The 15,068-nt window shown below is 39.7% G+C and overlaps 2 protein-coding genes across 2 annotated transcripts; both read left to right on the forward strand.

Moving 5' to 3' along the window:
• The first annotated feature begins 229 nt into the window (after positions 1-229).
• TAS2R4 (taste 2 receptor member 4) lies at positions 230-1,347 on the forward strand. The gene has a single exon (XM_076006194.1). The coding sequence runs from the start codon at positions 360-362 to the stop codon at positions 1,251-1,253; it is 894 nt and encodes a 297-aa protein (XP_075862309.1). The 5' UTR covers positions 230-359; the 3' UTR covers positions 1,254-1,347.
• An 11,762-nt stretch (positions 1,348-13,109) lies between these two features.
• Positions 13,110-14,408, forward strand: TAS2R5 (taste 2 receptor member 5). The gene is given in 4 exon segments (XM_076006195.1): positions 13,110-13,149; positions 13,152-13,513; positions 13,515-13,938; positions 13,941-14,408. Coding segments are annotated over 4 exon segments (894 nt in total). The 3' UTR covers positions 14,009-14,408.
• Positions 14,409-15,068: the final 660 nt, after the last annotated feature.

Raw genomic sequence — 15,068 nt, forward strand, 5'->3', positions numbered from 1 at the left:
ATACTGGACTGGAGCTCTCTAATGTGGATTTGAAGTCCTTGGGGCTTGGTGTGACTCCTCCCACTAGTCCTGCTGCTTTTGGAGGAGTGGACTCCCAAGTTCACCTAGGCTTGTTTTAATTAGGCATTTCTAAGGAAAACAGGATATGAATGAAGAAATAGTAATGCAATCCTTGGAAGATTTGCATCTCAGTAAAAGCAGCTGGCTCTTAGACCATGAATAGGTGATTTTTCTATCCTGGTGAAAAATAAAAAAGGAGCCATCCTTCCTGACTGGATACTGGCGTGTGCTTATACATTTCAGTTTTCCTTCTGCCCCCACCATCAGCATCACAACTGCTGAATCTTCAATGAGTAAAGATGCTTCAGGTGTTCTATTTCTCTGCTGTTATTGTCTCACTTTTTTTTACTTTTGTAGGAATCATAACAAGTCTATTTATTACAGTGGTCAATTACAAAACGTGGGTCAGGAGCCACAGAATCTCTTCTTCTGATAGGATCCTGTTCAGCTTGAGCGTCACCCGAGTTCTTATGCTGGGATTGTTTTTACTGAATGTTGTCTGGTTATTCTCTTCACGTGTTAGAAAGTCAGGTTTCATGTCCAGTTTTTTTACATTTTGTTGGATGTTTTTGGATTCTAGCAGTCTCTGGTTCGTGACTTTGCTCAACAGCTTGTACTGTGTGAAGATTACTAACTTCCAACATGCAGTGTTTCTCCTGCTGAAACGAAATATCTCCCCAAAGATCTCCAAGTTTCTGCTGGCCTGTGTGCTGATTTCTGCCTTCACCAGTCTCCTGTACGTTGTGCTCAGCCAGACATCACGTTTTTCTGAACTTGCGGCTAGCAGAAATGGCACATTATTTGATGAAGGCATCTTGTCTTTGGTGACCTCTTTGGTCTTGAGCTCATTTCTCCAGCTGATCATTAATGTGACTTCTGCTTCCTTGTTAATCCATTCCTTGAGGAGACATATACGGAAAATGCAGAGAAATGCCACTGGTTTTTGGGATCCGCATTCTGAAGCTCATGTAGGTGCCATGAAGCTGATGATCTATTTCCTCATCCTCTACATTCCATGTTGTGTTGCTAACCTGCTCCACTATCTCCCTTTTTATGTAGGGTTGGATTTGGGGACCAAATCCATTTGTATGATTTTTGCCAACCTTTACTCTCCAGGACATTCTATTCTCATTATTATCACACATCCTAAACTGAAAACAAAAGCAAAGAAGATTCTTTGTTTCAACAAATAGTGCAATTTCAGCAGTAAACACTGTCTGGAGTCAACTCACCTCACGGTTTGGGAGTAAGATTTTCTCTGTTAACAGTTTTCTCTCTTGTCTGAGGAATTGTGCTTGCTGATTTGACATCCTAGACATTTGAGTGCTTATCTGTAATTTTTTTTTTTTGCTGATATTTAAAAAATAAGTCACATTCTCTAAGGAATTTGTTGGAGGCATTACTGATCATGTATTTTGCATGGCGATTGCATCCCTGGATAATGGAAATCATCTCATTGTTCCATTGGCTACTGAAGTGATAATGGGAAGTTCTCCCAAATTAAGGAATACATGTGGTGCACATGATTGGTTAAATTTTTGTAGTTTAGCTGAGGAGCCCTCAATGAGGGCTCAGCAATGGGCAAATGGTCATTGGGAGCCCCTAGCCAAGGAAAGGGGGTGTGGCACAAGAAAAGAAAAAAAGGAAGGTTTCAGAGAGAAAAGGAGGGAAAGAGAAGGGTGAAAACAAATAGGTGTCTGATGTGGGAGAAGACAGCAAAAGGGTCCTCACACTTACTAGGGGGTAGTAACTGAGCTCTTACTACCAAGGAACCCTTAGGACTGAATTTCTAGGTTTGTTCTGGAAAGGAAGAAAAGGTCAGAGCTGATGGGTAGAGGGAAGTGGTTAGTATTAAAGAAGCCAAATCCAGAATAGTTCCAAGGATCTTAAAATTCAGGGAGCTAGCCTGAGGTTAAAAGCAAGTGCCAAATAGTAAAATTAACATCATCTGAGGCCAAATTTACAAAATAGTGTACCTCACCATATGTTATGGAATTCAGTGGAAAGCTTGCAGGAGCCCTTGGACCAGTTATGGGAGTATGTAACTTTTGGCGAATTTCTTTCATGTTTATGCATTTGTGTACAACGCAATTCTTCTCCAGGAGAACCCTGTTTCTGGGGTTGCAACAGAAGGACTATACATCCAAAGGAACAGGAATCTGAAGACAAGTTTTGGACTGGGAGTTGGGGAATAATAACTTATATGTATGTAGTTTTTTAGTGTTCATAAGATGCTTATAATATTTACACAACTCAAAGTAAATATGTTTTCAAATTCTACAAATTACCTAACTTTTTGCATTTAGCCTCTAGAATCTTGACTGAAACATTCAGTAAGGGTTACTCAAACCAATAATTTATTCTACAACACCTGGAAGTATATCATGTTAGAATCTTAAGATCAAGAGATAAAAGGATTATTGAGTGATTAAATGTACTCTATGTCATAAGTCTAAATGAGTGTCAGAAAACCTCATTGGTCCACTAATATCTGTTCTTTCTCCTCTCTTCCATAGTAATCAAATTGTTAGCTGTAGAGAATTTTGGCAGTTAATTACATTATACAGCTTCCTCTTATGAGTAGATATTGCCACATTGTCAAGTTCTGCTAATAGCATGTGAACAGAAGAGATTATGTAGTTTCTAGGTGGTCGCCCTAGAGCAATCATGCCCTCTCTTTTCACTTTTCTTCTTTTCTTGTGGCCCAGAATGCTGATGTCATGATTATCTATCTTAGACCATACAGATGAGGTGAATCCTTAGGGGTAGTGGAATAATTATCCATCTTAGAGTTGGCCGAATGATTCCTGACACTGTGGAGTTTACATACCAGCTCTAGACTGCTTAAGTCTGAACTTCTGGATTATTGATGAGAAATAAACATCTCCATTCTTTCAGGCACTGTGTTTTTGGTCTCTATTACTTTAGTCAAATAACTTATGCTGTGTCATAAATATATACAACAATATGTATTTTTATGATAAAATAATATGTAGTTATTTACCATTTTATAGTCAGAGAAATTTTTATATGGCCTAAGTGAAATCAAAATAAAACATAATGTTACAATGCCAATTTTTATAAATATATATATATATGAAAAAAGTCTCAAAGGAAATATATAAAATGTAAATAGCAATTATTTTTAGATGGGAAGTGTTAAGTAACTTTTCTTTACATTTTTCAAGTTTTCTATGATGAACATTATTTTATAATCAGAAAAACATACTTTCAAATATCTACAATATATGCAGTCTGTCTGTCTATCTATCTATCTGCCTATCTAAAGGACAGATAGGGAATTCTGATGTCAACATCCAATTTCTCCTTACTAAGAAAGGCAGGGGAATAGGCTTTATTCCATTGTTTGGATCCTTTTTCTTGTATTGGTAATGTTCTGCCAGTTTGTTTCTTGGTTGTCCTACGCTGTCTTCATTTTATCCCCTCTGGGTTCGATATGCTGTCTTTGTGTTAGAAATGGTTTTGCTATTTGAAGACAGTTCCAACTCTTTGCTTAGGTACTTGCCCAAAGTCTTCCTTAGGCACAGCTTTTAGCAATGCTGTGGATTTGGAATTTTGTTGTTTCCAGTGTGTGCTGCTAAAATACCTACCACTAAGTACTTATTAGCCAGAAAATGTAAAAAAAATCATGCTTTTTTCAAGACATGATAATTTACAGGCTCTCCAATATCAGTATTCAATATCCTGCATCTTCCAGTATTCACTGCCTATTACAGGAAAGGGAAGGGTGTTTACATCTCTTTGTACAGAAGGGTCACTTTCTGAAGTGAAGAACAGGTGTCAGAACATTGTCTTTACAACATCCTGAAATACTCACTGTGGTAGCTATAACTCAGGGGAATTGCCATTTAACTTTCAACTGCTACAAGCCCAATATTGTATGGGCTACATTTACACATACTGTTTTATTAGCTCATCCAAACTCTTTGGTAATGTAGGTATTATTGTACTCATTATATAGGTGAGAAAGTTAAGGCACAAAAAAGCTAAGTAAATAGTTCATAATAGTAGAACTAGGAAGGGAATATCCATAGTTCCAACTGTAATCTTCTGACTCTTAAATCCAATTCTTTTCCCACTGTATCACAAGGTGGGTGGAAAGACAGGACAGAATGGGATTGTGCTCAATTAAACAAGCTTATTTTCTAGGACAAGAAGAAAATATTCAAAATGATGTCTGAAGCAGCATGTGTTCAGGCTGAAAACCCACCCAGGGCTGCTGATGTATATATAAGGGGAGTGGGGAGGTGGTATGAAAATCATGTAGGGGCTTAGTTTCCTTAGCTAAAATCAATGTCATGTTGTCATATAGACTGTGGGCTTTTAGGCCCAGAAATTTATATGAGATATATTTTTAAATGAAAAAGTTGTAACATTAAAGAAGAAACAATTTTTAAGTTTCTTTTCAATGTTGCTACTTGGGAAGGAAGAGACCAACAGAAATATGATGGGGGCCGGGCGCGGTGGCTCACGCCTGTAATCCTAGCTCTCTGGGAGGCCGAGGCGGGCGGATTGCTCAAGGTCAGGAGTTCAAAAACAGCCTGAGCAAGAGCGAGACCCCGTCTCTACTATAAAAATAGAAATAAATTAATTGGCCAACTGATATGTATATAAAAAATCAGCCGGGCATGGTGGCGCATGCCTGTAGTCCCAGCTACTCGGGAGGCTGAGGCAGAAGGATCGCTCGAGCCCAGGAGTGTGAGGTTGCTGTGAGCTAGGCTGACGCCACGGCACTCACTCTAGCCTGGACAACAAAGCGAGACTCTGTCTCAAAAAAAAAAAAAAAAAAAAAAAAAGAAATATGATGGGAAAGTAGATACAATTTCTGTAAAAAGTAAATAAAATTCTTAAAAATTTCAAGGATTTGAAATTTGAGAGTTCATTTATATTGTTTAGATTTCCTTAAACATGTTTGGCATTGGGTTTTGCTGATCATTGTTAGCAGCATTCTGTTGATGAGCCAATTCTAGTGGTGAGGAAGAGAGAAAGAGAAAGAGAGAGAGAAAGAGAGAGAGAAAGAGAGAGAAAGGAGGAAGGAAGGAAGGATTGAAGGAAGGAAGGAAGGAAAGAGAAGAAGGAAGGAAGGAAAGAAAGAGAAGGAAAGGGAGAAAGAGAAGGGATTACTAAGAAGGAGTTTTTTAAAACGTGAATTGAAGATGGCTTCAAATGCCAGAGTCTCCAGGTAAAATTGAAACTTACTAAAGCATTTAAAATGCATTTTTCAATAATGCTCTTTTTAACAAATTAAATCTAGAGGTGGATCCTCTAGTCTAGCCCACTGGTTGTCAAAGAGGGCTGGGAAGGTGAGAAGCATGTCAGAGTCCACTGGAATTTTTTTTTTTTTCAAATTTTATATGCCTTGCCTCCATTCCTTCTGGGTGTGGGAGTGGAAAGGGGAAGTGGAGTTTGACAAGCTTCCCTAGGGATTTAGATATTGTAGTCTAAAGAAAGGCACAGATAATAAATTTCATTTTATCTCCTAATAGAACAGCCCATGGCCAGTTTCATTCCATAAAGGAAAAAGTGTGAAAAGAAATTCTATGTATGTATGAGAATTTGCCTGGCATAGAAATTAACAAGGAAGTGATATGGGTTAATGGAGGTGAGAGAAGGGGAAAGGAAAGGGGAGATGTGGACAACATCAAGAGCAGAGGCACAGTCCCTGCACCTTCCTCCCTACTCCTAGAGGAGGCATGAGCTCAGCATCATCTCAGAACAGCTTAATCTGTCTCTGGATTATGGCTGTGTGGGCATATGGGGTCTAGGAATGGGGGTGAATAAACTCTGCCTTGGTACCAGAATTTTCTCACGGGTAAAAAAAACAAAACAAAACAAAACTCTGCCTTGGGTCAACAGGAAGAAGCAAGATGCCCTGGGCAGAAGGCTGGATGTATGTACATCTTGCTTGCAGATGAGGTATCTAAACATAGATACGTACTTGATTGGTTTGATAACATTTAAATACAGGAAAATTATTTGTCTCAATTTTGCTGTTTTCACAATTGGGACAATGACTATGGTTGTAATGATCTGAAATTCAGGTATCTCGGGAGAAGAAATAGTTAAACATATTGATGTGTTTAACTATAAGATCTCTCCTAACTCTCACCTTCCTCTTTAAATCTTTGACATCTGTGTGTTTTGAGAGTCCAGTCTCTCATCTTTTTTTTTTTTTTTTTTTTTGAGACAAAGGCTTGCTTTGTTGCCCAGGCTAGAGTGAGTGCCGTGGCATCAGCCTAGCTTACAGCAATCTCAAACTCCTGGGCTCAAGCAATCCTGCTGCCTCAGCCTCCCAAGTAGCTGGGACTACAGGCATGCACCACCATGCCCAGCTAATTTTTTCTCTATATATTAGTTGGCCAATTAATTTCTTTCTATTTATAGTAGAGACCGGGTCTCGATCAGGCTGCTTTTGAACTCCGAGCAATCCGCCCGCCTTGGCCTCCCAGAGTGCTAGGATTACAGGCGTGAGCCACTGCACCCGGCCTTCTCATCTTTATTTGTACTTTCTAGAGAGTCTGGAATTGTGCAGAACCAATTGCCTTTCTCTAGAATCAGCAACTCAGTTCATCCTGGATTTGCATACTGTTCCTAAAAACTTCAGGTGCTCTCTGACTTCATTGAAAGGAGTGGTTATGGAGAGAAATCACCAAGGAAGGAAAGACAAATAACATTAATTAAATGACACTACTTGCTATGCAAAAAGCTAGGTAATTTTTTTTATCATCACAACAGCTCTGTGAGATAAACATTATTATCATTTTTATAAAGGAGAAACTAAAGCTCAGAGGACACAGCTCTTGTTTAAGGACACAGCTACTAATTGGTTGGGTTGGGAGGCAAATCCAAATATGTCTGACTTAAAAACATATTGACTTTTTATGCATGATCACTCGTGCTTTATTTTAAGTACGTCTAATAGAAAGCTAGTCCTGAGGCTTGTTCCCATTCAGACTGGTACTAGCATGAACCTGTGAACACTGTGCCTTGGATGGGTACATATCCAGAAAGCCCCATCTGTTGTCTGTGTTGCTTGACTCTTAGCAGGATCTTTCAATGTTATGGGAGCATCTTACTCCTCTAAGTCTCCTCTCAATAGACACAATTCTCAAATTGCTAACATCATAATTCATGTATAAATGATGAATACATATCTGAGTTTTATTTAACTTTTTAAAAATAAAGGTTTTAATTTTAATTCAATTTTATAATATTTTATAGAGAAGTTGCAAATTGAGTACAGAAACTTCATATATTTTCCTCACCCAGTTTCTGCTAATGTTAATATTTTATATAACTATCGTACATTTTTACTTAGTCTCCTCTAGTCTGTGATAGTTTCTCAGACTTTTCTTGTTTTTTATGACCTTCACAGTTTTAAAGATTACTATTCAGGCATTTTGTAAAATGCTCCTCAATTTGGGTTTGTCTAATATTTTTTTTTCATAGTTAGACTGGGATCATGGGCTTTTGGGGAAAAGTACCACAGAGGTGAAGTGCCCTTTTCATCACGTCACATCACATCACATCACATCACATCACATCACATCACATCACATCACATCACATCACATCACATCACATCACAGGGATCATGATATCAACGTGACTTGTCACTGGTGTTAACCTTGATCGCTTGGTTAAGATGCTATCTGCCAGGAACACTGTAAAGTTACTATTTTTATCATTTCTGCACTCTATTCTTTGGGGGAGTCGTTAAATCCAGCCCAAACTTAGCAGGAGGGAAATAAGCTCCACCTCCTAGAGAGTTCCCCACATTTTGTCTGCTACATTTAAAAATTCTCACTCCCCAGATTTTCATACTCATGGAAGCAGACAAAAGTAATTCTCTCTTTTTCATCTTGCAAAGTCCCCTCACTGACTTGGTGTTACTCTATTCACTTTCTCTACCCTGAGCAAGGCTGCCAATGCTTATCATATTTTTCCTCTAAGGTTGTGATCCTTGTTGCACCCAGCACCCTGGATGGTGTGGTTCGGTGCTTCCTTCTCCCTCCAAACACCTGAATTCCAGTACCAAAGAGGCCGAGTTGAGCCAGTGAGCAAGAACCCTTCCTCTTCATAAGGCAGTAGGGAAGGAAGCTGGAAAGACCATGAATATGTGTACATTTATAAATTTTGTTCCTATTAAACATGCTTATTAACAATGTGCTTGATCTGCCCAATTTCTGAATATCTGGACTAATATAGCTCATTAAGAGAAGAATTAATTTGCTCAGGTTAACAGCTGCTACTGAAGAAGCAGTTGCCTTGTTATCACCTAGTGGCAAAGTAGCCATAATTTTGGGAAGCATTTACAATTTTGTACAAGAATATGAAAATGCTTGTAGTCATATGTAGGGGTAGAGCTGTACTGAGTCTGGCAACAGGAGAGAGTGAATTTTTGGATGGAAGTACCAGGTTGTTGAAACCAATGCTTGTTCTTTCTTTCTTTCCTTTCAGTATTCTTACTGTGTATAAGATAGACTGCTCTGTTGATGCTGAGCGTAAAGTCATAATTTGTCCCTCTGAGGGTCTCTTCTTATGCTTGTATTCCACTTGATCTTTCATTGGCTTTCTTTTCTTGGTTCAGGAACTGTGAAAATAGTTGAGGGCTCAGAGCAGTGGAATATAGGAGCACAAACATAAGGGACTTTGGTAGAAAGAGGTTGTATGATACTATTATGGCAGAAATAGTTTGGTTGTGTCAAAAGTAAAAGCCAAATGATTGCTCTAGTAAACTAGAAAGCACTGAGGCTATTACTCTCCAAATACTCCTTCTTTGCAGCTCTTGGTTTGATGGCTGATATGCTGAAGAGTCCCGTGTGGAAATGAAGTAGCAACTGTGGTTTACAGATTTCTCTCCCGTCGGACCTCTCCTAGAATTTATTGTTTTGAAGTTAATATTTATCCTGTCTTCTGTTTGTTTTTGCTTGTTTTCTTACCCTATCCTTTCTTTTGTTTTCTCTGTTGTCATTGTAATAAACTTTTGTATAAATACAGCTCTCATGTTTATATATTCAAATTATAAACATGTTAAAACTATTAATTATTTACCTCTCCTACTAGAATATAAACTCTATAAGAGCAGGGATTTTGTTTCCTTCACATTGTTTCCTAAGAGCTTGGAACAGGGACCTGGAATATAGTAGTCATTTAATAAGTATTTTTCAAACAATTGATAAATGTCATACTTGCCTTTTTATAACATGAGGTGCCTTGCATTTGCCACTGTTTAGGTTCTCAGAATATCTTATTTTGGTTTTGTGGAGTTAGGTAGGGTGGGAGTAGGGTTTCAGGAGACTGTACTCTGGGGTCTCTGTCCTTTGGAAGGACAGTCTGTAACTGTGGCTTTGTACCTAATCTTGGGTCTGATACAAGTGAAGGTGGGACTGTTACCTTCAAGAACATTTCTTCTGCACACAGCTATAACATCTTTGCCAGATAATGGATTTCAGTCAGTGACAACATCCGAGTTCTGAGAAGTGAAATGCTCTGCTGTAACACTGATATCACCCTTGTTGATATATGTGGTCATCAGTGCTGAAGCAGGGAACCTCCTAGGTCAGCAGTGACAGACTCCCCTCCCCAGCCATGCTGACTGCCACCTTGGGACTGCTGATGCTGATTGCAGTGGCTGAATTTCTCATTGGCCTGGTTGGAAACAGAATCCTTATAGTCTGGAGTTTTAGGGAACAGGTCAAAAATATATGCCCTGGGCGTGAGGGTTGGCCACTTTCTCCTATGTAGGCTGATCATGGTGGCCTCTGGTTCCTCTGTAAGCCTGTTTCCACTTTTCCAGAGCAGTGGTTGGCTTCATCATCTCAATGTCTTCTTGTCCTGGTAAGCCAGGCCAGCATAGCAGGTGGTTTGCCACTTTCCTCTGTGGCTTCTACTGCATGAAGATTATGACCTTTGGCAACCCTGATTTCTTGTGGATGAATAAGAGGGCCTGAAGGCTAGGTTTTTGGTTTCTGCTAATGTCTTTCAAGATGACTTTTCATTTGTTAGCTCTTGCTGGCTTGAAGTTTTACAAACCATTAACAGGAATCAGCAGCATCCTCTACCCCATTTGAAGTCTGTGTTATTTTTATATATTGCAGTCCAGTACAGGAAACTGACTGATGATTTGTGGTGTCTCAGCTCCAATGTGCTGATTGTCTTTCATAGAGACATCATGGGAAGATGAAGGACCACACAGCTATAAGGAGGATGCTCAAGCCAAGGGTCATATTGCTCTAAAGTTCTTCCTTTACATGGTTTCTGCATTGACTAGCCTCTTTTCCATCATCTTTGAATATGCCCCCTCTGAGCTCACCACTGTCTCCATCTCTGTGACACTAGTGGCTGCCCACACTTTCCTCCATTCTATCATAATGGTCATGAGGAATCAGACTTGTCAGATTCTGTGGAAGATGGCAGCATGTGCTTCGAGATCCTAGAGGCCATAACAGGGGAGAAAGATCTAGGCCCTTAACTGGATAATTGACAAAAGTAAAATTAATGAACTGTATATTTAAGTAAAATAAAATTTTTATTCTCAATTCTTCGTGTTTCTTCTCTGATTTTGGAACAAAATGAGCTGGTAACATGAAAAACAGGATAGAAAACAGAGCTGTTGTACTCTAAGCAATGCAAAGTGCATTATTTTAATAAACTCCAGAAGTAAAAACTGGGTTTTCATGTTTTGCATGGAAAGTGTCACATTGTTGCAAATAACTGCAGATAATCCAACTTTCTTTGCCAATATCCTATGTCTCTCTGATATAAGGAAGTAGAAAATAGTAATAATTTAAAAATAATGTGTGTTTTAAAATTAGATGAACCTGTATACCAATTGCTGGATATTTTTTTGGCAAACATTTTTCTTAGTGGAATTAACTAAGTGATTATCTCGATTCTCTATCTGGTTTAGCTTCTTTTAACACCAGCATTAAAGTAGTCTGTCAAAAACCCTTTTATATTTCCGAAGATTTTGTGTTTTAGGCCAGACTAGGCTTTCTGGAAACATATCAGTTGGCTACCATGATCTGTATAGAAAGTTCCACTGCCCAGGCTAGGTTGGGCAGGTGGGGAGATAGAAGCAATATGTTTCTTCAAAAAGTCACCAAAGAAACTCTGCTTTTGGACAGGTTTAAGCCTTATCTGGATTTTCTGGCCAGTGGAAGATCATGACCTTCTCTGTTTCTCCATTGCCTGCAGCCAGGGTTTGGGGGCGTCAGGTGTTGGAGCTGGGTGGGGTTGCTGCAGAAGGAATACCCCCTGTAAGCAAAGACTGTGTGTTGTTCACTGCTTTGTCTCCTGTGCCTACTACATTGTAGCTTGGCACATTATAAGCACTCTGTAACTCTTACCTGAAGGAATGGAAATCTAGTCATAGAATCCCTCAGTTCTTGGGGGAGTAACTGAGGCCAAGAGAGGGGCAGCAGCTTGCCCATAGTTTCCTGGGGAGTGTAAGGCAGTGCTGTGGCCAGACTCCAGGTCTCCTGGTTCTGGTATAACCCTCCTGTCCTCCATACTCATGCTGCCTTCCAAAGAGACCAGCCTGACCTTTCTCCTTTCTAACCCAATTGCTCTTTCTCTGCATTTCCTCATAGTCATTGCCAGCCTGCTTTGAACACTGTACTTGTTTTCTATTTGCTTTGTAGCAGCACAAACGTAGTAGTTAAGTGACATACATTTATTATGTCATAGTTTTTTGGGAAGAATTTGGGTACAACTTAACTGGGTGTCACAGCTGTGATCAAAATGTTGGCTGGGCTTTATTCCTTTCTGAAGTTTATCCAAGCTTACGTGGTAGGTGGCAGAATTCAGTTTCTGTGGTTGTAGGACTAAGGTCACCTTTTTCTTGCTGGCTGTCAGCTGGGGGCTACTCTCAGTAGCTAGAGGCCTCATGCAGTTTCTTGCTGTGAGCCTTTTTATGACAGCTGGATTTCTCAAGCCCAGCACGAAGATGTCTCTCTTCATTTATGGCCCAGTTAGTCTTTCAAAACTTTGAACTGATTAAGTCAGGCCCATCCAGAATACCTTGGTTTTAACTAACGCAAAATTGACTGATTTGGGACCTTAATTACACCTGTAAAAGCTGCTCACCTTTGCCTAATCACAGAAGTGACATCTCATCTTATTCACAGTGCTACTCACACTCAGGAATTATTCAGGGTATATATAGCAGGGGATGGGAATCTTGGGGGCCACCTTAGAATTCAGCCTACCACAAACATGTTTATATTGGCCTGGTCCCAGGGAAGTTGTGATCCGAAGGACAATAAATGAAGCCCTTTTCTTAACATTTCTTGATAACTGTGCTCATCTTTTTTTCATTTCTTTGAGCTCATCTCCTTTCCCTAAGAGCTTGATGTGAGATATAAGCTGAGGCAAGTGTACATGGATAATTGGTCATAAATGGCAAATGGCTTCAAAGACCATGGTTAACAGTAATGGCTCCCCTACATGACCTATATTTTTTATTGTTTGGCACTTAAATATAATATGTTTTGCCTCTCTGAAGTTTTCTTCCCTCAGGATTCTCCTACTTCTACCTTTGATAATGAAATATATTTTTAATTTCTGAGGTGATTCAACTTTCATGCTAACATATTCAATGTTCTTCCTATGAAAATAACATTTATTTTTTTTAATAGCATATTTGCTCATATCTGGCTCTGTATAGAACCTGAATATGTTTTGATTTAGTCTTTCTTGTTGAGAGGTCTTGTTATATTATGTACTGGTGTCTAGACCTTATCCCATGACTTTTGAAATGGAGAGTCTGTGTCTATGGTACTGTTTCCAATCTCTGAGTCTAGACTCAGGGTTCAACCATGTAGATGCAAATACAGAGGGGATCGTAACTTCTATCCTCTTTGTTCCTGCTCATAGCTGTTCAGTCTTGCTTGAAGACAGGTTATAGAAGAACAAGGCCAAAACCAGATTTTGTGGTGTGAAAATTTACCTTAATGTGGTAAATTTTCAGCCAGGAGTGGTGACAGACCTCAGCCAGGAGCAGTGACAGACTCTCATCTCCAGCCATGCTGACTGCTGGCCTAGGACTGCTGATGCTGGTGGCAGTGCTGAATTTCTTATTTATCTGCTTGGAGATGGAGTCCTTGTTGTGTGGAGTTTTGGAGAATGAGTCCGAAGATCCAAGACGACCTCATACAACTTAATTGTCCTGGGCCTGGCTGGCTGCAGGTTTCTCCTGCAGTGGCTCATCATGTTGGACTTAAGCCTGTTTTCACTTTTCTGGAGCAGCCATTGGCTTCACTATCTCAATGTCTTCTGGGTCCTGGTAAGCCAGGCCAGCCTGTGGTTTGCCACTTTCCTCAGTGTCTTCTATTGCAAGAAGATCACAACCTTTGAACACTCCGTCTACTTGTGGCTGAAGCAGAGGGCCTATAGCCTGAGTCTCTGGTGTTTTCTGATGTACTTGATGAATCAGTTTGTTACTTATAGTCCAAATTGGCTTAAAGCCCTACAATTTTCCCCAAGGAAACAGCAGCAATCTGTACCCCTTTTCAAGCTGGCACTGTTTTTATATATTTCAGTTTGGTGCAGGAAATTGGTTGCCTTTCATGGTGTTTCTTGTTTCCTCTGGGATGCTGATTGTCTATTTGTATAAACACCACAGGAAGATGAAAGTCCACACAGCTGGGAGGAGAGACGCTCAGGCCAAGGCTCACATCACTGCCCTGAAGTCCTTAGGCTGCTCCATTATACTTCACCTGGTTTATACTATGGCTATGCCCTTCTCTGTCACCTCTAGGTTTCCTCCTGCTAATCTCTCCAGTGTCTTCATCTCTGAGATATTTATGGCTGCCTATCCATCTCTTCATTCTCTCATATTGATCATGAAGATTCCAGGGTGAAGCAGACTTGTCAGAGACTCCTGTGGAAGACAGTGTGTAGTTGGAGATCTTGGTGTCCATGATCTGGGGAGAAAGGTGTGGTTAAGGAACTCTTTTGATAGCTCTCTAAAAGGGAGCTGACTTTCACATCTTTTAAGGTTTTTTCCTCTGATGCTGATTCAGTGAATAGGTGATAGGAAATAGAGAATGAAACCCACTACTATTTCTCTTTTGGCAATACAGAGTATGTGTATTACAGAAATCCAGCATAGGGCTTTATGTTTGGTAAAAGAGGTATTCTGTCATATGTATAGCAAACAATTCATTAATTTTTTACATTATATATATAAATTGTTTTTCCTGTTGTGAGAAACAGAGATTAGGGTCAATTCATATAGTGCTCAATAATTTTTATGAATTTTCCCCTGTCCATTAATGTTAGCCCATTTTAGATACTTTTTAAAAAAAACAATTATCAAATAATTTTCCCATTTCTCTGATGTAGTAAGTTTAATTATCTAACTGAAAAACAAAACAAAATATGTTTATATTTCTGAGAAGTTTCTTTGAGCCTTAGACTTGCCTTTCAGAATAAAAGTCAGTGGGGCTGCCATTATCTATCTTAAGCTTTAAGGCTCAGAACCTAGAGTGGCATAAGATGGGAGTGAGGGACACTTGCTTCTGCTCTCAAAAGAACACTGCTCTTGAAGAGCCCATGTTTTCTCCTCCTGGGTCATTTAGCCATTTGGCTGTATACTCTGGCCTCTTCACAGCCTACAGTCAGAATCTTAGTGTGCCAGGTATTTGAGTTGGATGGAGATCATCTAGAATGGCCAGGCCATGGCAGCTGGGACTGTGTCTGTTTTATTTGCTCTCATGTCCCTGGTGACGAGAACACTACTTAGCCCATAATAAACAATACATATTCTCTAAATGATAGATTAGCTGTGCTAACTAGTCTTACAACTCCTCCTTTGTATTATAGATAAAGAAACTGAGGCCCAGAGAGGGGCAGTGGCCTGCCCAGGATTTCATAAAGAGCCTGGGGCCAGAGCTCAGTTCCCTGACTCTTGGTCTAGTACCCTTCCCTTCCCTTACTGCCTTCCTAAAGAGTGAGCTTTGCTCTGTCCTCCTTTAAGTCCC

This window comes from Microcebus murinus, chromosome 9 (assembly GCF_040939455.1).
Source record: "Microcebus murinus isolate Inina chromosome 9, M.murinus_Inina_mat1.0, whole genome shotgun sequence".
In the NCBI taxonomy this organism is placed as follows: Eukaryota; Metazoa; Chordata; class Mammalia; order Primates; family Cheirogaleidae; genus Microcebus; species Microcebus murinus.